The 26,145-nt window shown below is 34.8% G+C and overlaps 1 protein-coding gene across 1 annotated transcript in view; it reads left to right on the forward strand.

Annotated features, from left to right (window-relative positions):
* LOC115875642 (enolase-like) overlaps nt 1–26,145 on the forward strand; it is a 68,928-nt gene that overhangs the window by 3,499 nt on the left and 39,284 nt on the right. Inside the window, exons 2-4 of the mRNA XM_030891154.1 lie at nt 4,164–4,376; nt 14,360–14,520; nt 21,259–21,523. Coding sequence (XP_030747014.1) covers nt 4,164–4,376; nt 14,360–14,520; nt 21,259–21,523 — 639 coding nt within the window. The remainder of the gene's footprint in view (nt 1–4,163; nt 4,377–14,359; nt 14,521–21,258; nt 21,524–26,145) is intronic.

The raw sequence follows: 26,145 nt of genomic DNA on the forward strand, positions 1-26,145 counted from the left end.
CTGTAGGATTGATTTGTCTTCACATAGAGTGCCCCAGCGTGGGTGTGGCTTGAGCCCCGTGCTGCTTCACCCCCATTTCTAAGCCTGGATCGCCGACAGACAGTGCAGAGATGCAAGACCTCCTCGCGCTGCTACTGGTTGAAGCAGGGTTACATTAAAGAACAGCTAAGTGTAATTTTAAGTTCTAGTATTGCATTTAACACCTAAAATGTTTTCAGTCTTAAACAGTAACGTACATTTAAACTATAGCGTACAGACTATATTTAGTGGTTACATTATTAAGAATATTTATGTCAATGCAGTAGTAAAAGTGTGATTTAGATTTTAGATTTCATAATATCACGCATTGTAATGGTATTACTTTCTATAGACATCATTATTACGCTATACTAATAGATGAATGAAGTATTATACAATTGTGTTTTCTTTCCCTGTACATGCCTGGCGTCCAATATCTAGATATCTTTTGTTTATTATTATTGATTAATTTTCTCTCTAGTGAAATACCTTATCCACGACTGCTCTCCGATGAAAAGCTGCCGTTCGCAGTGGTAGTTGTTTTAAAAAACGCTACAAGATGTTTTTGACAAAATCCACTGTTCAATACCTTCTTCACTGAGACCAAAATTCGTTTCACATGCTTTGTTAAATACTTTTACCTGTAGACAATGGAAGGCAACTAAGTAACTTCATGTACATAGCGAGATCTTTTTACATGCGACGACGTAAGGTAGGATTTCGCCACACCAGAGCTTGCAATACCAGCGGTTGTTACTAATTCAGTCCATCCACTGCCTGTTAACCACTTGCCAAGTAAATTAATGACCATCATTTCTATGTGAAGGCCCCCCATCATAAATACAATGCGATCCTCACCATACTTGTCAGGGAATTTCCATTGCAGTTGCTTTCCGATAGCATATACTGGTTGATCAGCTGTTATCACGGGTGTTTGATTTTCATTCAATTTTGCAGTAGCTATTACTATGATATCCATCATATGACGTACCATTGATGGCGTTGTAATTTCGTCATTATGAGGTGGAAGGAACGACACATTACACCTAATTTTTTTAATACCAGGTTTAATGTGTGCATGAAAAGCAGCAAACGATATTGTAGGCAAATGCTTTAATACTTGTATGTCTTCAATATACACTCTCTGAATGCAGGATCGTGTATACACACTCGTGAATGCAGGATCGTGGTCAGTGTACTGTGGATTGACAGTTGGCAAAGGTGGGTCACTTGTTACTTTACCAGTTACAGGAAGAGTAGTGTAATGTTCAGGTTGATCGTTGACAATTTGTTTGTTCTACTGCTGGATACGAATACTGTCATCGTCAATCTCTATAGTTGCTTCACTGTGAGGATGCTGAATAATAGTAACACTTGAACCATGGAAAGAAGGTACGGCAGTAGAAGAAGACTGGTTGTGACCAATGTTATCTATTGCTAATGTTACAAACACAGTGGGACACGACTTCGGAGGGTAAACACCATCTTCCGTATATTTTTACAAATACATTAAAAATTACAGGAATTTCATTTGATAGTTAAATAGTCATTAGGTGTATTACTTTTCAGGATCTATATAAATTGTGTTTTTACCATAACGACTAGATGTGTATAATATTTTGGCAAATTGTCAAAAACCGTATGCGACAAAGTGTATACCGCTATACTGCTAGAAAGGTAAATCTCTGACGAACAAAAAGTATATGACACGTTTTTAGCTAAATGTAACTGATTTCAAGTTATTTAGCAAAATGCGATGAAAAAAATTAAAATTAAAAAAATAAAATTTCAAATATTTTTGGTTTCGTGAACCCGAGTGTGAACCTAAACTATAAAACTAAATACACCGTTGGGAAGCATGTTTTCTCCTAATTCATAATTACTAAAAACCTATGTTAATATCGAAAAGGAAAATTGAGTTATAACGGGAAATCTAGAAGCATGTCTCAAAATTTTAGCGGCCATTTTGATTACGTCATCAAGACCGCTAGAGGGCCAGAAAAATTTGTGTCCCGAGCTTTTTAGACTCGTCTACCTATGTACTATCTGAATCCAAAAGGACGCATTGGTTGCCAGATGTGAAACTTTTTTCAGTCATTTCACCCCACTATTACAAACAACATAAATCATTTTCAAAACCCAAATCAAAACCTACGAAAATAGTACTGTTTTGTAACCTTTATAAATATCAATATCAATCTGTTCAATTTTATAATCGCCCCCCGTAGCATAGTGGTCAAGTAATATTGTCGGGACTAACAAAATTAAACCTCGTATATCGCCGAGAGTTTCGTTTTGGTTTCGTGCTGTCAGGCCAGTTCACCTAAATTAGGCATCACGCGACAAAACGTTTGTTCCAACCGGACGAGAGTACCGTCCTAGAACGGTAATTTCCTATCAGTCAATTCATTTGTTAATTTTGACAAACGATAAAATTTTTCAAGCAATAAGTGGGCGACTAGAAATTACCGTCACAGGATAGGTTCTCGGTCTGGTTGGAACGAACCTAAAGTTTTGATGCTTTAATTTGGTCGACTGTGCGACTAGTGCGACACCGGTGTTTTATTTATTTATTCGTGTCAAAAGCGTTGCATATAAAAAAATATATATATGTACAAAAATACTAATAAAAAAATATATATACAAAGTGTATAAAGACAAACAGAAGAAAATTGCAAAGGTAAAATTGAAGACAGTTACAAACATAAAAATTGTAAAAAAAAACAAGAAAAAAAATGAACATTGTACAAACACTAAATATTATCAGACCAAAAATTAGCAACATCGACGGCATTTCCTGTGGCCTGCAACAGGTCGTCAAACGTACAAGAAACTGGACACTGAGGGCAGTTATATAGATGTCTGGTGGTTTGTTCTGTACCACATTCGCATAATGTTGATATATCTGTTAGAAAATTCCATTTGGCCATATTATCTTTTGTTCTGCCAATCCCACTTCTTAATCTGTTGAGAGATTGCCATGTTTTCCACTGCAGGTCTGCACCTGGCGGAAGGGATTCAGAAGGTGGAATCCATGATGCGATATCTGCATTTGTGTCCACAAGTTTTGTCGCGCCATCGATGGAGGTGCACCGTCATCGATAGTGGTTTTTAGGAAGCTCTTTCTAGATTTCAATCTATTTAGGGGATGTTGATGTCCATGCAACGGATGAGCAGCGTTTACTTCCATCTTATGTCTCTCGGTGTTCGCGGCAACTTCTCTTCTTATATCTGGCGGGGCTATCCCTGCCAAACTGTAGAGTTTGAAGGCAGGCTTAGCCCTCAGACATCCTGATGTTATTCGACAGGTCTCGTTCAAGGCAATATCCACATGACTGGCATGGGCAGATCTGTACCAAACAGGGCAGGCATATTCTGCAGCAGAATAGCATAATGCAAGCGCCGATGTTCTGAGTACTGCTGGTTGAGCACACCCTCCGTTACTTGTGAGCTTCCTAATAACATTATTGCGGGCAGATACTTTCTGTTTAGTATTTAAACAGTGCTTCCTAAATGTGAGCGAACGATCTAGAGTAACCCCCAGATATTTTGGATTACGGCAGTGTTCCAGCTCCATACAACTTTTAATTTTCTATTGGCAGCTTTGTTACGGAAATGAAAGGCACATACTTGGGTTTTAGCCGGATTCAGTTTTAGATGGTTATCTTGATAATATGCCGTGAGAGTGTGAAGTCCATTTGTTAGACACATTTCTGCTGTTTCGAAATCCTTGGCTTGAGATATTAGCTCAATCGTCAGCATAAATAAAACTTTTTTGTGTTAGGTCGTTGCTATAGATGTTGAATAAGATTGGTGACAGAACGCTACCTTGGGGTAGGCTACTTTTTTTATCCTCCACGTACTCTTCATGCCATTTAGTTCTACATAGAATCTATGGTTCTGGAGAAGAACTCTTACGAGGCTAGTAAAGAACGGTTGAAATTTTCACACCGGTGCTGAAATGCTTGAAAGAAAACTCGAAATTTGGCCCCCATATACGAACATAAACATTTCCAATGTTAAAATATTTTTGAACAAAATTGTCCAGTCTTTGTATTTTTTTGATGTTAAATAAATTCTCTTTTGATTATACCCTTGACCTTCGGGTGTATTTTATTCTGACTAATAATTTTTAATTTAATAAGGCGTCCATGAAGCTCTGGAACTTAGAGATAATATACCGGCTCAATATGTAGGAAAAGGAGTGAATAAAGCTGTAGATAATATTAATAACTCTATCGGACCGGAGTTGATTAATCAAAGTTTTGACGTCACACAGCAAGAAGAAATTGATGAATTTATGATAAAACTGGATGGAACTGAAAATAAATCTAATTTTGGTGCAAATGCTATCTTAGGTATGATTGATGACAATAAAATAAATAATTTCTAAGAGTGTTATACCGCGACCGCACATGCGGCAGTCGGCGATTTCCGAGCACTCGACATCGGACTTCGCCTTTCCGTCCACACATGCGGGCATCGCCGAGGGATAGCAACAACATACAGGGTTGTTCACCAAATACGACACGGAGTGTTGTAGCGAAATGATTAGATTTTTACAAATTGTAAGTTTTGGGTTCGTTGAAGGACTATTAGAGCTACAATTTAAAAATATTTTTACAAGATACAGAGTGTCCCAAATAAATAAAAAAATATCAAAGTTGTATTTTTTTAAATGGAACACCCTGTATATTATTTCATTTTTAGTTTCTACGATTAAAAAAAAAGGTAAATTTGATTAAGGTTTACCGCACTTTAATCTTACCGTTTTTGAAATATTTTCAATTTTGTGAAATTGCAGTCAAAATTTTAAGGCTTCATTTCTCCAAGGGTATCAAAGTTTTTAATACTAAATATTTACTGAAGTTTATTTATTGATCAGTTATTGTGTTGCAATAGTAAAAATTTTACCACCTTAAATAATTACTAGCTTTAAACGGCAATAACTTGTTTAATTTAAATAGAACACCCTGTATATTTTATGAGAATCAGATGCACAATTTAATTGTCTATCAAATTGTATTATACCATTTTTTACCTATCTCTTCAAGTATCCGTAGAAAATACATTTTCTTGTAATTTAAAACTCATTTATCAATATACCCATGGAATACTGACATTTTAGATTATTTTTAAAGACGTACCAAATTTTTAAAGAGTACAGATATCAATATTGTCGATATAGTTTGTTTATTTCATTAAAAAAAACTGTTTAAATATTTGTTAAAGAGGACCAATTAATATGATTCCAGTATTCAAACTACATTAATTGACTGTTTGCGTTGATTAATAATAATTGCTCCAAATACTAAAAAACTGAATTTTGTATGTGTATTAGACAGTATGGTAAAAAGTAACACCTTAAAAATGATATTTCATTTTTTGACAAATGCTTATTTATAGCAACAGAGACATTCATTTTCATATCTTATTATTATATTGATTTCTGATTCAAATCCACATTTATTTAGAATAATTTATTAACGAACGTAATTAAGTATGTAATTAATTAGTATTTGGGCGGAAATAATGGTGGTATATTTAATTAATGGTATACTCTTTTATAAAGATTTAAATAGTTTTCTTTCTGCATCCAAATGGGCTAGTAATATTATCATTTTGCTAAAAAACGATAATATCACTAGCCTGTACATTTTGTACATTTGTTGCTTTAAAAACTAAAAGTCAATATTCCAAGTTCCATGGGTATATTGATAAATGAGGTCTAAATTATAAGAAAATGCATTTTCTACGAAAACTTGATGGGATAGGTAAAAAGTGGTATAATACAATTTGATAGACAATTAAATTGTGCATCTGATTCTCCGAAAATATACAGGGCGTTCCATTTAAATTAAACAAGTTATTGCCGTTTAAAGCTAGAAATAATTTAAAATAAATTTTTAGACACTCTGTATGAGGTAGTATTATTTTTATTATTGCAACACAATAACTGATGAATAAATAAACTTCAGTAAATATTTAGTATTAAAAACTTTGATACCCTTGGAGAAATGAAGCCTTAAAATTTTGACTGCAATTTCACAAAATTGAAAATATTCCAAAGACGTCAAGGTTTAAGTGTAATAAACCTTAATCAAATTTACCTTTATTTTAATCGTAGAAACTAAAAATTTAATAATATACAGGGCATGCCATTTAAAAAAATACAATTTTGATATTTTTTATTTATGTGGGACACTCTGTATCTTGTAAAAATATTTTTAAATTGTAGCTCTAATAGTTCTTCAACGAACCAAAAACTTGCAATTTGTAAAAATCTAATCATTTAGCTACGATACTCCGTGACGTATGTGGTGAACAACTCTGTAGAGACGAGAAATAGCGCTCGTCTCTATGTTGTTGTGCGACTCGAGTCGCCGAATTCCAACTTCCCAGTCCATACTGATCGGAGATCGGCTACGAGCGCTCGGAAATCGTCAAATGCCGCACGTGCGGTCGCGGCGTTTGACGATTTCTCATTCAATTTTTTTTTATATGTTTTAATATTTGTAAATAATAATATTTTCATGAAATGCCGCGACTGCACATGCATTTCCGAGCGCTCTTCAATGGGGCTTCGCCGATCTCCGATCGGTGTGTACCGAGAGCTGGAGTTCGGCGATGAGAACGAGCGCTCGTCTTTATGTTGTTGATGGACCCTTTCTATCAGAAAGGCGAAGTTCGATGACGAGCGCTCGGAAATCGCCGACCGTCGCATGTGCGATAGCGGCAAAACTGATACTATTATTTATAATTTTATATTATTAAAATTTCAAAATCTACAGTATGTCTCCGGATGCATATTTGTAAATGAAGTCCATGATCGCGATTCGATTCCAGGCCGAACGGTACCGCGTAAATAGCATACGATATCGCAAATCGGTCTAGTAAATAGCATACGTGATTCCAAATTTTAACTGCTTTTAACCTCTTATAAACATCAGACGATATCGCAAAATTTGCTAATGGGTTGCTTGTAATCAGCATTCAGGATCGCAAATTTTGTTTAACACAAACTAAACCAGCAAAAATAAAAAACGGGATGTTTTCAAGCCGCCAACCTTTCCAATAGCAACCACGCATTTTACTTTGGTGATCGTACGACTTTGGTACGCTAACTTTGGTGATCGTACGAAAAAAAAACGTGAACGTGCTGATAATTCAAAAAAGTTCGATTATTATAGAAGATTATAAAGTAAAACCTAAAATCGTGCCGAGAAATCAACAGAACATAGATTCACAAATGACACTATTTTATTTTCAACCAACTTACATACGTATGTAAACAGGGCCGTATCAAGACCAAAATTTCGGGGTGGGGGGTTCAAAAGCTGCTAGGAAAAAAGCATAATAAAAAAATCGCTTTGGGCTACACTCCAATCTTAATTGAAAATAAAATTTTAAAAAAGTAACAGGTAAAAATTATTAATCTTAAAGGATAAACTGCACGTTTCTGGTCTTTTCCCTGGAAAAACGATTGACTACCTCTTTAATATCAATATTTATTTCTCTATGTAGGCTTAATAGAGCAAGTCTTGTCAATCGCTCCTGACCTGTAGAGTTACGTACGAAGTCCTTCAATCGTCTTAGGGTTGAAAAATACTTTTCTGGTGTAGCTGTTGACACTGGTAGAGTTGCTAGGATCTTCAATAAAATGTATATATTGGGAAATATACACTGGTTACACTCCGATATCGTTTCGATGGCGTTTTAGGTCGGTCGACTGCAGGTAGCTGCTTCCATTTTTGCCGCCACAAATCTAGTTCTGCCGCTAAAGTGTCAGTCCAAGAATTCTTTGTATAGGGAAAGGTCTTCTAGTTCCACACTTTGTGTACAACACATACATTTGATAATAAGAAATGTAGAGAGGAAAATTATTTTTTGTGCTTCGCAAATCGTTCAGTCAACTGATGTATGAAATCGTCCAAAAAAGGAATTGCAACTGTAATTCGAAAATATTCCTCTGTGCTCGCTACCATGATATTAGAACGATTTTTCTGATGTGCATCTATGGATTTTAATAGTTTTTCGGCTTTTTCAAAAAGGTTGGTGAACACTTGATCTATGTTATCTCTCATATTTTTAAGTTGACTTAAAACAGTATCAACATGTTCCGTTGCTGAAAAGAGATCGATGTTAACTGTCTGAAGAATTCTGCATAAAGGTAGGGTATACGTGAATAAAGTAGTTGCGGTTGACATGCTGATAATAAAGTCACTGGTCATAATGGCATGATGTAACTGTGTAGCTTTTGAGGACGTCTCTATATCTTTCACTATTTGTAGTTCTTCCAGTGTTTCAACAATAGGCTTGAAAATTTCTGTGAACCTAATTAGTCCGTCGTGATTTTCCTTCCACCCATCGAGTTTCACACATGGTTGTCAACTTCTTCCATTTAGTATCAGGAATATGTTATTTAATTTTATTTTGTAGAATATCAGTCCGCTTTGCTGACATTTTTATGAAGATTGCAACGGATTTGATGGTTCCAATACAATTTCTGACACTTTGGACATTGCAGCAGTGAGCCAGGTATGCTTTTAAAGGTACCGCTCATGGCTGCAGCCCCATCATAACCTTGCCCAACCAAATAAGTACCATCTATCTTGAGTTCTTTTAAACACTCTAAGATCCACACCGAACACAGCTTGTGCAGTTGCAGAGGAAGATGGAAGCAAAATCGTCAGTCGTAGCTCAATTTGGATAAATTTAGGAAATCTGAGTTGGGCGACAGGAAAACAAAATGCGATGCCATTCGTCCTAATTTAATCTGCCACTCTCTTTTTACTATCTTTTTAGACTCCAACCCCCCCCCCCAGATGCGGCCCTGTTTGTAAATTACTTAAAACAAAATAGAGATATAATATATTTTCCATAGAACTTAAAGTAAATTTGTAACGTTTTTAGTTCGTTACATGTCTTTCATATATAATATATGATGTCTGGCGTATCATCACCGGAGTCCGTATCGCTCAGGCCTGATAATTTACTTGACGCGCATGGCGTAATTTTTACGTTCTCTAGTCAGCAACTCTGTTATCGTTTCACTGCTTCTGTGGAGGCGCGCGCTGTCAACACCGCTTCAAGGTTCTCTCTCTGCGCTGTGGACTCACTTTTGCTTTTGCCTCTCTGCGGTCATCTTCAGAGCCCTGCTTAGAGAAATTGCAATTATTTAAATCTTGCTGTATAATTTGAATCAGCTGCTATTTCGAAGCTACAGGTAAAGATGATATATTATCTTTATTAGATTCGTTATTATTATTGAATATTTTTAGGGTAGAGTTTTGGATGTCCCAACTTAACTTGTATTTGTATGGCACGTTGGCGTTCCTTTTCTTTTGTCCTCCAGAATGTTACATGGAAGAAAGGACAGTTTCTTTGTTTATTATTGAGCCCTCGGAAGTAATTCGAGGTAGGTTTATTGTGTTTATTACACCTTGGTAGGTTTTAAACACGAGTTTCGTATTTTTAGGGTCCTATGGTTGGATGCCCTATGTACGGATGTCCTGTGGACGAGTCTCCCATGTAGGGATGGTTTATCTTATATATAGAGTGCCCAAGCGTGGATGTAGCTTGAGCCCCATGCTGCTTTTTTCCCATTTCTAAGCCTAGTCAATAGTTACGGCTGTATTGATTCATAGTGTCCTCATTCTGGCCCCTTTTGGGATAGCCGAGAGACAGTACAGAGATGCGAGCCCACCTCACGCTGTTACTGTTTGAAGCATGATTGCATAAAGAACAGCTAATTGTAGATTTAAGTTTTAGTTTTCAGTCGATTTTCAGTCTTAACATAATAACGTACATTTTAAATAATATCGTACAGACTATGTTTAGTGGTTAGATCGTTAAGAACATTTATGTCGATTTAGTAGTTACAATATGATTTAGATCTTAGGTTTCATTACATTACGTCTTGTATTACTTTCTATAGATATTATTATTGCGCTATTTTAACAGATGAATAACCAAACATAGATTCTAGAATCTACGGGTTGCAACATCTTCGATTTAACATCATATAAAATATATCAAATTAATTAAAGTAATGCTACCTTTTATACATTTTCTATAACTTTACATGTATGGTATTTTTATAGTCTTTTCATTGAAGATATTTAATATTATTTCTAACATAGCTTTTACTCGACATATAACCACTATAATAATTATTAAAATTGTACAATGCTATTTACCTTCAGAATACATCATGAATGAATATAGTCACTAGTTTTAAGTAATAAACAACTGTGTTTTCTTTTTCTGTTCATGCCTGGCGCCCAATATTTGTATTTTTGATTTATTATTGTTAGTTAGTTTCTTTCCAGTGAAATACCTTATCCACGACTGCTCTACCAACGAAAAGCTGCCGTTCGCAGTGGTAATGTTTAAAAAAAATGCTATAAATTTCTAATACTAATATAGGTTAAGATAGGAAGCAATGCTTCAACTTCGCCTTTTGTAATACTTATGGATTACAATAAAGACAATAAAGAGATATTTATTATTATTATTATTATTATTACCTAACTGTTCTTAAAAAAGATTTGTCCTGGTAACTATAAAGAAATAATATTAAGAAGGAACTAAGTTACAATCTTCTTGTACTAGAAAAAGTCAAATTTTACCTGCAAAGAAACTACACAAAGTGTAATTTTTGAAGTAAAGTTGGTCATTCTCTAACTTTTTTATTCATTTTAGCATTCATTTTTTGGTTTCGATTGATAATCTGATTTTTTTTTAAATTTGTTTTGAGTAATTACTCTGGTTAGTTTCTGCAATTACCTCAATTTCTTCCTTTTTAACGAAAGGTGTTCTAATAATTTCTTTATTTACTAACTTATATACTCGTGGTTGGCAAATTAATTTTTTGCAAAATAATATTTAGTACTACATATCAGTGGCGCATCCAGAGAGTGAGTCTGGGAGGGGTAGTGGCAATATTTAAATAAATTAATAGTTTTAAATTAAATTTTCGCTCAAAGGTATTGTGACTATGAAAAGCAATAAACTTAGATTGTTCTGTATTTCTATTTTGATTGATATTATTAATTTATTTTGTGATAATTTTAATTTATAACAGATTTTGTTAATTATAAATTTCTTCCTGGGAGGGGTAATTAGCCCCATAACCCCTCCCGTATATGCGCCCCTGCTACGTATATTCTTTCGTAGACATCTTGCACTAAGGAATTTTGCGATCCTGAATGCTGATTACGAGCAACCAATCAACAAATTTCGCGATATTGTTTGCTGTTTATAAGAGTTAAGGCATTTTAAATTTGGAATAACGGATGCTATTTGCAAGACGGATTTGCGATATCGTATGATGTTTACGCGGCATCGTTCGGCCTAGAACCGAATCGCGATCATGGAAGTTGTTTACAAATATGCTCCCCGGATTGTCTTAACAAGAGAGAAAACTTTTTTACTATTGACATTTTGAGAAAAATGCATTCTTCACATAAATTTTTGCTTGTTCTAAAATGGTTAATCCCGTTTATGCTTTTCCAAATGTTCACACCGTTTTAGAGAAAATTGGAAAAAAACGTGGAAATATTGTCGAATTTTTCTAAGTACAAAAAATCAAAACGTGTTTCTATGGTAATATAATTTCGTTTCCATTATTTGGGAGATTGTTATTGATACAATTTTAATTTACGTCATATTTTTTGCTGTTTTTAAATGTTAAAGAAGCACAACATTATTTAGTTCAATGCTACGGAAATGGTGATAATATTTATCGGAAAATGTGATATTTTAAGAACACCAGAAAATATAGCGTTAATCAAAATTAATAATAACCATACCGGGTGGCGCATTGTCGTTGGAAACATAGGAAATCCTATGCAAATTTTAAACTGTTTAAATATTGGCTCCCTTATTGATTTTATAGCGAAGTAAGAAATTTTTTAAAGGTCTACGTTTGGTAAACACACATGCCAAATTTGAATAATATTGGACAAGCCGATTTTGAGTAATTTGAGAAAAACTGCATCTATTTTTAAATTAAAACTGAACATGTAACAATCAAACATCAAAAATCGACAAAATTGTCAACGTCATTTCCAAACGTAACTTAGGCTGTATTCCGTTGCAAAACCAGGCGAACCAGACCGGTAAACTACGGTAAAGAGCGGTTCCTGAAAAACATCGGTTTGATCATTGCCTGGGGCGCTATTCTGTAAAATCGTCGGTATCGGTAAGTTACAACAGCTCTCGATACGTATTTGTATATAGTAAAAATGTGTTAATTGTTGTTGTCATAGTTACCGATCGGTTCTATGGCAGATATCGCAAATTTGTACCGACGATAATCGGTATCTCTACCGTGCCCTTGTCAACCTCACTTTCTTTTCATAACTGGATGTGCTACAGGTTGACAACACTTTTTAACAAAATAAAAACATTAAATCACCACAATACACCAAAACACTTTTACTTTTACACTGGACGCGCGTTTCGCTAACTATGTTAGCATCATCAGCAGATGATTATAAACTTATTATAACATGGTTAGCGAAACGCGCGTCCAGTGTAAAAGTAAAAGTGTTTTGGTGTATTGTGGTGATTTAGTGTTTTTATTTTGCTGTGTAACACCAAAGGTTCCAACCCTCAACTGTAACACTTTTTAAGCTTTATCGAACACTTTATCATTTAAATGACTCTTATATAATTTTAATGGTAAAATGTCTACTTCACTACCTGTATCTATCTTAAATCTCACAATGTTACCTTTAATGTCCACTTTATATAGTGCTTTACAGTTTTGTGTGTTAATATAATTTACAAAAAAATTATCAACATTTACATTGTCATCACACTTTTCTTTTGATACCTCCTTAATCTCTTTCTTGACAGGTTTCCTGGTACATGCCTTTGCAAAATGATTGCATTTTGCATTGATGATATGCCTTGCACTGTTTTGGTCCATGCTTCGAGAGATATTTCCTACAATCAAACTTATTACCTTCATTTTTCTTCAGCTTATTTTCTTTTTCGAATCCTCTTCTCTCTTCTTTTCTAACTCCATATACTTGCTTTTGATCTTTCTGCACTTCATCAATTTGAAGCTTTGATATTTTAGCAACTCGACATTCGTTTATTGCTTTTTCTAAATTTAAGTCTTCACGAGTCAACAATCTTTCTTGTAGTCTCAAATTTGTGATTCCCAAGACAATCCTGTCTCTTATTAGCGAGTCTTTTTGCTCATTGAACTCGCAGCTTTCCGCAAGTTTCTTCAGATCTGTCACAAATTTGTTGAACCCTTCTCCCTCTTCTTGTTTACGTGAGAAAAACATATATCTTTCATATATAACGTTTTTTTTCGGATTACAATATTTCCCAAACTCGTCTATGATATTCTTGTATTGTTTATTTTCAGCTTCATTAAGTGAAAACGTATTGTAGACATTTATCGCCTCTTGACCCATGCAATTTAACAACAAAGCTACTTTTACTTCATCTTGTACTTCTTGTTTCCCTTTAGCCAGTAAGAAAATTTCAAAATTTTGTTTAAATAACTTGAAATTTTCGCTTATATTTCCCGTAAACTTCATCTGCTCCGGCAGCCTCACGTCCATTTTGATTCTTTTTTCAACGTGATTACCACAGTGACTACCAACTTCCCGAAATATTCTTACAATCCTTGACTTTTTTGGCTTATTTTCTCGCTGGCTTTTATCTTTCCGCTGCCACCATGTTTTATTTCTCTGTATTTTTACTAATAAAATACAATGTTTATTAAACTAAGTTTATTAAATTATTAAACATCTGAGATCATTACAAAACACCATTCTGTCAAGTAAAGTCTAACTTAACTGTCAATCAGGGTTATGTCATATCAAGATGCTACAGATTAAACTTAACATATAATAATCCATAGATACAACATAAGGTATGCCGGTTTTTGACTGGTGTTTGATTGTTACCTGTTCGGTTTTAATATAAAAATAGATGCAATCTTTTTCCAACGACGATCTTTCGTTTCCAACAACGATGCACCACCCGGTATATCAATGAATGAAATCGAAAATATATTACCATATAAACGCCGTTTAATTTTTAAGACAGAAAAAAATCAACCATATTTTCACTTTTTTTCAATTTGCTCTAAAACGGTATGGAAATTTGTCTTGAAAAATATAAACGGGAATATATTTTAGAACAAGCAAAATTTTTTGAGAAGAATGCATTTTTCTCAAAATGTCAATAATAAAAAAGTGTTTACTCTTGTAAAGACAATCCGGGGACATACTGTATAATATAAAATCAATCCATATTCTTATGCGGAAGTTAATTATTATATAATTTTTTCAATTATAATTTTTATATTAAGGTATTTCACTTGCCGTTTGTAAAGCTGGAGCTGCAAAAAGAGGTCTTCCACTTTATCGACACATTGCCGATTTGGCTGGTAATAAGACCTTGATACTGCCTGTACCTGCTTTTAATGTGATTAATGGTGGTTCGCATGCAGGAAATAAATTAGCTATGCAGGTAATATTACATAGGAGATAGATTTCGATAGAATTGTTCGAATTTAATATTATTTTTATGGGTGCATTATATAACCAACTCTCCAAATAGTTAGCAAGTAGTAGCTTACAATTTACAGGATTTTGACATACATTTTTATATCAAATTTTACGCTTGGTTCTTCTTTTTAATGGACTTTAATATTAAAAAGTACTTTATTAATGAACTGTTAAACTCGTCAGGCAGCTCAAGTGATGAAGATTTGCAGGCCCGTGACCATATTAACTGGTTCATATTAAAATGAATTAATAATACGTAAATCTGATCAGTAATAATAATAATAGCTGCCGTATATAGCGTTTAACGCCTTGAGAGTAGCAAGGTACAGCTTGCCATACAAGAGCCGTCGGGTATACAAGGAAGGTAATGTGGCTAGCATTACGCTTCAACCACCTTCATTACCTCAGGATTGTGAATCCCAAGTACACATTTTAAGGCTGACTCGACCTAGGTACCCAAACTATTTTTATTTTAATAAAAATAGTCGGCTGATGAAATGCCGGGTGTGGGATTCGAACCCACTACCTTGAGATTAGTAGACGAGAGCCTGTACCTGTACGCCACAGGGCACCTAGCACAAATCTAATCAATATTATTTATATTTTCATAGTTTACAAAATATTCATGATTACTTTTTGTCTCGTTTCTCATGATTTCGTTCAATGTTCCTAACTTTAAGAGACAATGTCCACATGATAAGTTTATGGTTCTAAAAAGTCACTCTATTTGGGTAATGAAATTTCTTTACCTTCACTACCTATCTCCATGTACCTGTGTAAGAGTATGTCACCGAAAAACACAATCCGCCCACTCATTTCATTGGATTGCTTGCAAATTTGTCGAACTTTTATTGATGGGACGCGGTAGTCTAATTTTTTACGAGAAACGTCGATTAAACGATACCAGATCCAGCTGGGTGAACAGTGCAGTCAGTAAAATAGTTGCAAGATTTTATTGATTTTTTATTGTTTTTCTTCTTAATTTTTATAAAGATTATGTCTCATTTACGTGGAAAAACATTGAAAAAATAAAACTGATTGGGTATTTTTTAAATTTTTGTATAAGTAAGTAATTTCTGGGTATGCTAAAAGCTGATTTCCACATTGCCGTGACCGTCCCGTACAGTGACAGTGCCGTACAGTGACCGTACGTACAGTGACAGTGCAGAGTATTTACACTTGCCGGTTTTTTCCGTGCCTATGCCGCCAAACAGTTTTTATTTTGACGCGTGTGGTATCAGGTTTTATTAGTAGTGTTTTCATTATGAATTTTTCTCTAGAAGAATTGGCCATTATGGCTATTTTATTGGATGAAGAAGAAACCAAGAAAAAAAAACGTATTTGGGTTCATAAAGCGTGGAGAAAACGTGACACTGAAGGGGAATATGCTACTTTATTTAAGGAGCTGCTGGACAATGAAGTAAAATTCCATCAATACTTTCGAATGACTCACAACACTTTCAATATTTTGTTGGCAACGATTCAATATGAGATTCAAAAGCAAGATACTTTTGGAGAAAATCTATTGAACCCCAAGTTCGTTTGGCCGTATTTTTAAGGTATGTAAAAAAAGAAACTAATCGCAGTATCATAGCAGGCTTGTCCTTGGCAATAGGACACAAATAAACGCTAATTTTAAATTTTGTTTTAAATCTATTAAACAAAAAAAATCACAAAATAATACTTGTCCCTGTCGAATCATTCTGTTCTATATTCTTCTGGATCTCCACGAAGAAATGTACTAAAAGCATGGACAGTTGAAGATAAATTCGTTACTTCCTCATTTACAGGCCACCTTGTAACAGATGGTGTTGAATAATTTATTCCCAATGAAGTTTCCCCAGAAATAGGTGATAATGTAGATGTTAGTCCTTCCTCCATAGACAGAGCTTGGGGTCTTGACATTCATTGACTCATTATATAATCTAACTGAACTTTTTGTTTAGCTGAAAAAAAGCTGATTTCGTATTTGTACTTATAACTTAAACTTTTGATACTTTTGTATTTTTTTTTAACTTTTGCTACCTGCTACTTTTTTGATGTAGAATAATTTGCGGTTTTGTCAGCGAATGTAGGTGTTTTAAAGGGGTCGTTCCTAAAAAATCGTCTGTGTTCGCAAAAGTCTAGGTATCGCTTTCGTCTGGAATAGTTTGGGTATCATTTTCACTCACATTACTATAAGTCGCTCTCTCTTCCATATATGGAAGTAAAAACCCAAGTTGATCTTCATATTTGTACTTTTTAGTTTTAACAGCTGCTTGACAACTTTTCGTCATACGTCTTTTTTTCGATTTCCTATAATTGTCCCTAATGTTGCTCCATCTCGCTTTACAAACTGCACCTAAAACAAAAAAGTTAAATTTTAGCATAACGCCGTTTATATATTAGTTTCTTCGTTTATATATTAGTTTATATATTAGTTTCTTTTTTATATATTATATCTTTTAGTTTTCGACTTGGACATGCCACATTATATAAGAGTGTTATAGAGACTTGCAAGGTTATTGTAAAATGTTTAATGCAGGAGGTAATGCCACAGCCTTCAAATGAACAATGGATAACATATGCATCTGAATTTAAGGACATATGGAATTTTTCAAACTGTTTGGCCGCCATAGATGGCAAGCACATCACGATACAGTGTGCACGAAGAAGCGGCTCACTTTGTTTTAACTATTAAAAAAACATTTTCTGTTGTCCTTTTGGCTCTTGTCGACGCCTATTACAATTTTATAGCTGTTGATGTAGGATCCTATGGCAAAAATAGTTGCGGCGGAATTTTTTCTCACTCAAACATTGAAAAAGCACTGAAAAATTCAACTTTTAATATTCCACCACCCACAGTCATACGAGGAAGTAACATTGAAATGCCATATGTCATCGTAGGTGACGATGCTTTTCCCTTAAAGCCATATTTAATGCAACGATACCCATCAAAACAACTAACTCATAGCAGTCGTATTTTTAATTACCGTTTATCACATGCAAGAAGAGTGGTTGAGAATGGTTTTGGAATATTAGTACAACGATTCATAATATTTCTTAGAGTGATCCAGTTACAGCCACAAAACGTTGATTTTGTTATTTTTGCTGCTTGCACTTTACATAACTTGATAAAAAAGTATGAAAATATGTCTGTGGACCAAACATTTATATCAGAAGAACCAAAAAGGCCCAATTTAAGCAATATACCTATGCAGGGAGGAAAATCGCCACAGGAAGCATTTCGGGTTAGGGAATTATTTAAAGAATATTTTAATTCTCCTGCAGGTTCCATTCCTTGGCAAAATGAAATAGTTTAATTTAATTGCGTGTATGGATATGTAAAGTTTGTACTAGTAACACGGTAAAAAACAAATAAAAATGTTACCTGATTGTTTAAGTTGTTCTCCTATATTTTTCCATATTTTCTCTTTAAACTGTGTATTTATGAATTTTGCATGTTTTAAATCATAGAGGACACTGTTTTCTTCCACCAAAACAATAAGTTTTTCATCTTCCATCTCGAATACTGTCAACGTGAAATCCAAAAAAATTAAAATTCCACGATAAAAATAAATACGGCACGCTTCCGCCTGCTACGATACTGACACTGCAGGTCACTGCGGTCACACATTATAAAATACATCGTTCAATTAAAAATCACTGACACTGCACGTACGGTACTGACACTGTGCACAGGACGATCACGGCAATGTGGAAATCAGACTTAACAGAGTATTTCGTTTTGCCTCTTACGGATGCCCCGTAGCTACAGAACGGATAGACGTATTGTAATTATTTTAAATACAATTTTTTTTAATTTGCTGCATAAAAGTCAATGAAATTTCACTAAATAGGTTAATAAAATTTATTTACCTTCAGTACCTACCTCCATTTTCTTTTAGGTATAAATACAAAATAATAACACAAATTTTATAAATTAAATGAGAATTTCATTCAAACTTCCAATTTTTGCTTTATTTCTGATACATAAATGACACTGACAATAGCTGCCGCGATTAATCCAATCATTCGGCAAATTGGTCTAAAAGCTTGAAATTTGGTACACACGTATTTTAGATGATTCTAAGATTTTTGACCTGGAGGGCAAGGCCATTTTTTGTGTTTAACTCAAAATGGCGCCTTATTTTCAAAATGGCCGATTAACAATTTGTAATTGTTAGTTATTAACCGATTTTAGTATAATATATGTCGATTTCGACAATTTTTCTGTCGAGCAATTCATTAAAACAACTCTTTTTTAAGTGCAATGTTAATTTATATGATAAATTTGTATACAGTGTGGTTAAAAGCGTATACGTATACGTTGAATATAGAAATTTCGATTCCCATGAGCTTATTCCAGTAAATCTTCTTTATATGCACTAAAAAGAATAAATTACACTTATTTATACATGTATCCTTACACTTGCACTGTAATGTGCAAGTCAGTCCTGCTGCTCGCTGGCATGAGCAACGTTGCGAATCACAACCTGAATTATATCCGCACCTATCTAGCTCCCTGCAAGTTGTCCATATAGGTGAACTGTCCATATATATGTCCATATACTTGACCAAAGTAGCTCCCATGCTTCATTGTGCTGCCCCCAACCCCCAGAAGTTGGGGTCGGTGGGTCACACTGTAACATATCCAATGATCTGCCCCAAATTTGGCCAGCTTGATATGCAGCAAGAAGGCAGTGTTGTAACAGTGCTGCGGAGCTACGAGGAATTAAGTCTAGCGGCTTATTTTCAGTGCAGAACAGGTGCTTTCGAAGCTGATCAACTTTGGAGATTCCTGTAGTTGCAGCATACATCTTTGATGTAAAGTCTTCAAGAAGTGCTTGAATATGACTTGGAATGTGGTCATTCGGAAAAGACATAAAAGTAAATGCATCTGTTGCTGACTCACATGACATCCATGTTTTCCATCTTTTTTTCCTTTTCCGGCAAAGAAGGAGACACTGTCACAACCGGCGAAGGCATGAAAGCTTCGGAGGCCCATACACCTTTCTCTTCTTAGTTGGATAGTGATTTTGTAAGCTGCAATGTAACGTCGATTCTTTCCCGACCCAAATAAAATTCATAATTCTTCTAAACCCATAGCCTGGAGCTCATAAAAAAAGACACGCACAAAACAACAACATCAGTGTCAACAGTTTGAACCAAAATATTTTTGGCTCCAAGTCTGACCATGTCCGAAACATGCAACAAAATGTGTCCATCTGCCTCTTCCCATTTTAAACACGATTTTCCGTCTAATGCAGACTCGCAATTATTTGTGGCTAAAATGTCACCAACATTCGTGGCAATTGGGGAAACACCAGTACACCTCATCACTGAGTGCGCCGAGACGACAACCATTCGTGCCATGAATTTTGGTACGACTGATATTGGAGATGGAGAACTACCCTCTATAAAACCGTCCCAGATACTGGCTTTTGTCAAAGCCCTGGGACTGTATGATGAGTTATGATTCAAGAAAGGGGGACACAATGGATATGTAAGGTCGAAGTGATTAACCCCCCTCCCACTCATTCTGAATTCTAAAAAAAAAAATTCTAAGGATACATGTATTAATAAGTGGTAAATAGTCTAACATAAATATTCTAATGACTTATTAACTAATTTATTCTTTTTAGTGCATATGAAGAAGATTTACTGGAATAAGCTCATGGGAATCGAAATTTCTATATTGCGTATTTTTTTTTTCTATAGCTTATACGTATACGCTTTTAATCACCTTGTATACAAATTTATCATATAAATTAACATTGCACTCAAAAAAGAGTTGTTTTAATGAATTGCACGTCAGAAAAATTGTCGAAATCGACATATATTATGCTAAAATCTGTTAATAACCAACAATTACAAATTGTTAATCGGCCATTTTGAAAATAAGGCGCCATTTTGAGTCAAACTCAAAAAATGGCTTTGCCCTCCGGGTCAAAAATCTCAGAATCACATAAAATACGTGTGTACCAAATTTCATGCTTTTGGACCAATTTGCCGAATGACTGGATTAACCGCGACAGCTATATTGCATTTTGACAGGCAAGCCGAGTAGAGAGAGAGAGAAAGAAACAGAGAGAGGGAGCCAGTTAATCATATCAGTTAATATAAAGCGATTTTAAAAAAATACCTGCATGACAAAAAATCTAAAAGTTGAAATATTTTTTGTTTCGACATTATTAAGTCATTTTTGACTATCCTGTATATAGACTTTTTCACTAAACTTGCATCAGCATAAAAAAATTATATTTTTATAGTTTTTCTTCGGCTCCAGATTAGTCAAAAACGACCTATAGATCGTATAAAACACATTTACTAGATTATAAACCGCCATTTTGAAAAATAGCCGCCATTTTGACTTATAATCAAAAATTTGGCTTGCCCTCCGGGTCAAATCCCTTAGAATGCCCTTAAAAATGTCCCTGCAAAATTTGGTGCTTTTAGACTAATTTGCCGAATACTGCTCTTTTTTGGGATTAACCGCGGCAGCTACAAACAAAACCAGAAAACAGCCTCCCGCGCTGGTTAATTTGGTGACAATTATGATAGATATTTTTCGGGAACCATTTTCCGTAATAATAAAACTTTCAGGAAACCGATAGAAACGGAACATAAAACAGCCTTAAAAGTAAACATTTTTAGTAAATAATATGGAGGCTAAAGCAGTTGAAATTTTATTAATTTAATTTTCTTTGTACACTTTTAGGAGTTTATGATTCTACCAACTGGAGCAACTACGTTTAAAGAAGCTATGAAAATGGGCAGCGAGACATATCACACTTTAAAAAAGATCATTAAGGATAAATATGGCTTGGACGCTACCGCTGTTGGTGATGAAGGTGGCTTTGCTCCGAATATCACTAATAACAAAGATGCTTTGGGAATTATTAATGACGCTATTGGCAAAGCGGGTTATACTGGACGCATCGATATTGGTATGGATATTGCGGCTTCGGAGTTTTATAAAGATGGTAAGTTTAGAAAGGTGTACGCCAGGGATGAGGCATCTTGTCCCCCCCCCCCTTTTCAATATACAGGGTGAGTTTCCTACTGGAGATAGAGAGTCGGTTAAATGGGGAAAGAATTGCAGTTTTGTGTGGTCATAAGCGTCTTTCAGATTTTTGAAAAAGTTCATGGGTTACTAGATATTTTGAAAAAAACAAATTTCGGCTATTTTAAAAATTGTCCCTAATTCCATTATAATCTATTTCAGACAAAAAGTTTTCAGATAAAAGTTGTAGGTAATCACATCCTTAATGAGATTGTGTCCTCCGTTTTTTTTTCTAAAGCCTGTCATTTTTGACATATGACACAAACATATGTTTTTTTAAATGGAAACCATAGTTGGCCATGACTTCATAAAAGCGCCATTTTTTAAACTTTTTAGCGATATAAGCTATGATATGTTCCTTTCGAAAAATTACTGAGTTATAGCCAATTCATATAATTTTTAAACAATTTCACTTAGCCATGGAAACAGTTCAATCGTTGTTGCTCTCAGAAATGTGAAACTGTCACATCCAAATTTTATAAATTAAAATAAACACTGCGGGAAGTTCGTGTGCCCAGCGCTATAGACAAAGATCCACCATTAAAGTTCAGCCTACAGCTTGAAATCGAAGAAAACTGGGAATAACAAGAGGAAGTAAAAAAAGGCCTGTCGGCCGTCCAGCAACTGGGGAACCTGCCAAGAAAAGACGAAAGAAAAAAACATGATCTTTCACTAAATATTAAAATAAATAAACCCAATGCAATTAAACATGGTTCGGCCCACTAATTTTGTATAGAGTTTTTTTGTTTTGGTATTATTATTATGTTATATTGTAACTTAGGTTAATACACCAGATGTTTCTAATGTGTTTAATAATTATTATTACATTTGACATTCCGTAAAAAAGGACACCATACTAGCACTTAATTTGTAATAAAGTTTAGTGCAGTTTTCCTCTTTGTAAAATTTCTGCTGCAAGCATAATTACCAGGGACATTCCGTGGCACTGTCTTACATTCCATACTCGCGTATGGCATTCGGAGTTAATGGGTTTAAAATTCAAATCTGACCAATGGGATTGTGCTAGGTGCCATATACATGTACGGAATGTATAAATGCCTACCGTCACCGTAGGATTTAGATTTTTGGTGAGGTTGTCTCCTCAAAGTGCCAGCTAAAGTGCAGTCAAAGACCCAGTCAAAGTGCCAGTGGGAATTTCCCCTAGCACCTGACTAGGAGCTTCCCCCCAACGACAAAATCTCGTATCTCCTAGAGGAAGATTTGGGCTAGAGATCATGTATAATTTCCGTTGTGCTCCGTTAATTTATTTTAGTTGGAAAATGATGACCCAAAAATGATACAATTCGGACTTTCAATCCTTTCAACTTTGTATGTCTGGATGTATGAATTTTTGTTACTTTTTCACGCAAAAACTACTGAATTAATTTTAATGAAACCTTACAAAGGCTTTGTAAGTTCTTAGAAAAATACCATCTTTTATCTCCCCATCAAAATGGATTCAGGGCCAATTTCTCCACAGAAACGGCACGTAATAATGCTACAAAAAATATTATAAAAACTTAGAAGAACGAAAATTTGTTTGCGGTTTGTTTTTTGATATGACCCGTGCATTTGACTCGGTGAATCATGAACTTTTAATTCATAAATTAAACTGCATGGGTATTCGGGGTCCTTCTCTGAACTGGCTAAAATCGTATCTGTCTAGCAGAACTCAGTTAGTTGAGATAGACGGTACTAGATCTGAGATGTAAGAAATTAGCCAGGAACACCTGAAGGCTCTTATCTATCGCCAACGTTATTCAATGTATTTATGGTAAATCATTAGATTTACCACAAAAAATATCCACGTATGGTATACCAATCCTATACGCGGATAACTGTAACGTCATAATACAGGCAGATACCCATAGGGAGCTAACTGACAAATGTAAATGGACAGTCCAGCAAATGCTGAGCTGGTGTTACCATGACGGACTTAAACTAAATGCTTCCAAGTCTAATATAGTAGAGTTTGTTACAAAGACAACAGGTTACTCGACTATAGTTTGTTAGTGAAGGCCGAAAATCGGTCTCTTGAGAGTGTCCACTGCAGTAAATTCCTGGGCGTACATCTAGACCAGAAGCTAACATGGAGAGGTCATACCAACTCAGTAACTGCAAAGTTAAGTTCTGCTTCTTTTTTTGTTAAAAACTTGAAGCATACAGTTTCTCGCGAAACAATAAAACTGATTTATTATGGATTGGTACAATCTGTGTTGGCCTATGGTCTGGTGTACTGGGGACACTCCGGTGAGGTGGGTTCGGTTTTTGTGACCCAAAAGAAAATAGTAAGAATCATGACTGGGAGGGGTCAGAAAGACTCATGCAGGCCATGTTTTCAATCACTCATTATTATGACTTTATATTCTTTGTATTTATATTCAATTATTGTATTTACAATTAAGAATGAGGAAGAATTATCCCGACGGCGGGAAGTTCACAGTCACAACACCCGCTACAAAGATGAATTTGATATCCCATATACGCGCCTTACTATGGGGCAACACAACCCGATATTTGGGAGAAGGTGTTTAAATAAAATGAGAAGGGTGTCCGTAGAGTTTAACTCTCTAAACCTAAACAAAAAAAAGTTTAATTTAAAGAAATTGTTTATATCAAGGAGCTACTACACCCTAGACGAATTCTTCCGGAAGCCGGAAATTCCAGGCTTGTCAGCAAATATATAATAATATTTCTTCTTTAGAATTGTTTTTGTTTGTGTATAAAAACGGTATATATTTGTTTTATATTTGTATTTGTATGATTTTATGTCAAAAACTGTTGTTTTCTGTATATATTTTTCGACGATCCTATAATCTAAGTACCATATATTTATATTAAAAGGAATTAAGAAATTAAACTAAACTAAACAATAATATAGCTTATTAACCAAGCTAATGATTTATAAGGCAACGGTAAGGTCGCATTTGGATTACGGAAGTTGCCTGTTGAGCAGAGCCAATAAAAAAGATCTAAGGTTCTAAGAATAGCACTGGGAATGATGAGGTCAACCCCTATTATCATCCTTTTATCTGAAAGTGGAGAATTGCCGTTAGATCTGAGAAGACAGGCCCTGGGAACCAAGCAGGCTTTGAACGTTTTATCGTATGAAAATCCGATTGGAAACATGCTCATACAACTGTATGCAAGATATAATGAAGCTCTAAACAGTTGGAAGACAGCTCCTCCTCTTGTAGAAGCATTAGATTATGCTACTAAAATATTGGAACAAGTAAGAGTTCTTCCAAATCGTCCCTGTTATTTATTCACTCTGGAAGATCAGATTACACCTATTAAGGTCGAATATATGAATTTAAGAAAGGAGACTAACAATAAACAAAGTTTTATAAATCTTGCAAAGGAAAAATGGCCAAACAGTGTATTTATTTATACAGATGGCTTAAAAGATCAAGACGGGAAGGTTGGAGTGGGGGTATTCTCAGAAGTCAGCGAACTAAGACACTCAGGTCGAATGCCAAACTTTCATTCTATCTGTTCTGCAGAAGTTTATGCTATATACATTGCCCTACTTAAAATAGAACAATATGATATCGCCAAGGCAGTTATATTCTCTGATTCATCAAGTGCCCTAAAGAAGATAAGCAAAACTGGAATAGACGCTGAAACGGACAAACTAATACTGGTCACAAGAAGGAAATTAATAAACAAATGGGACGTACAATTAGCACGGATACCAAGTCATACCAATATTCATGGAAATGAGGAAGCAGACAAGTTGGCCAACGCTGGACGGCTCTTACCTCTCACACTAACACCCAAAGCAGATTATAAAACCTTTATACCAAAAATGAAAGAATTCATATATAATAAATGGAAAGAAAGATTTGTAGCGATTGGTAGAACGAAAGGGAAAGAATATTGCACTACAGTTCAGCAGCCATACAGGACTCCATAGTTCAAACAATATAAATCCTTGACAAAGCAACAAATAACCACCATGTGTCGATTCAGATCAAACCATTGTTATCCCCGTCACATCTCTATAAAATCAGAATTAATAGAGATAATTTGTGTCAGTGTGGAGAGGTTGCTGATGTCTTTCATTTGATAATTGCTTGTCCACATAATTATAATCACCAAAAAATCTTCTATTCCTATTTCGACAATGAGATAGAGCAAAAACCGATTTCCCTGCATGACATCCTTTTCAAATTCAACAAGACAGAACACATAAAATAAATCGCTTTGTTTTTGAATGTTAGTAATTTAAAACTCTAAATATTTACTAATAACAAGCCTAACATTAACTTTATAATCAAGAAAAAAAACTAGCCGCAAATTTGAAATGTCATAATCACATTTTCTTGAAATGCACAGTAATCATTGGGACTTAGAGCTGGTTAGTACTCGTAGAATGCATGCATAACTGAATAGTTGCAGAGCTTAAAGCAACCTGTTTAATAGCCTTAATAATTGTTAGCCGTTAAGAAAGATACATCGGTGAAAGTTCATAAAACATGACCACCCCCAAAAAAAAAGAAAAAAGAAAAGCAGAAAAGTACTTTGCCAGAATGGTCCTGG

Source organism: Sitophilus oryzae, unplaced genomic scaffold (genome assembly GCF_002938485.1).
Source record: "Sitophilus oryzae breed Bouriz unplaced genomic scaffold, Soryzae_2.0 scaffold_1393_pilon_pilon, whole genome shotgun sequence".
NCBI classification, from domain to species: Eukaryota; Metazoa; Arthropoda; class Insecta; order Coleoptera; family Curculionidae; genus Sitophilus; species Sitophilus oryzae.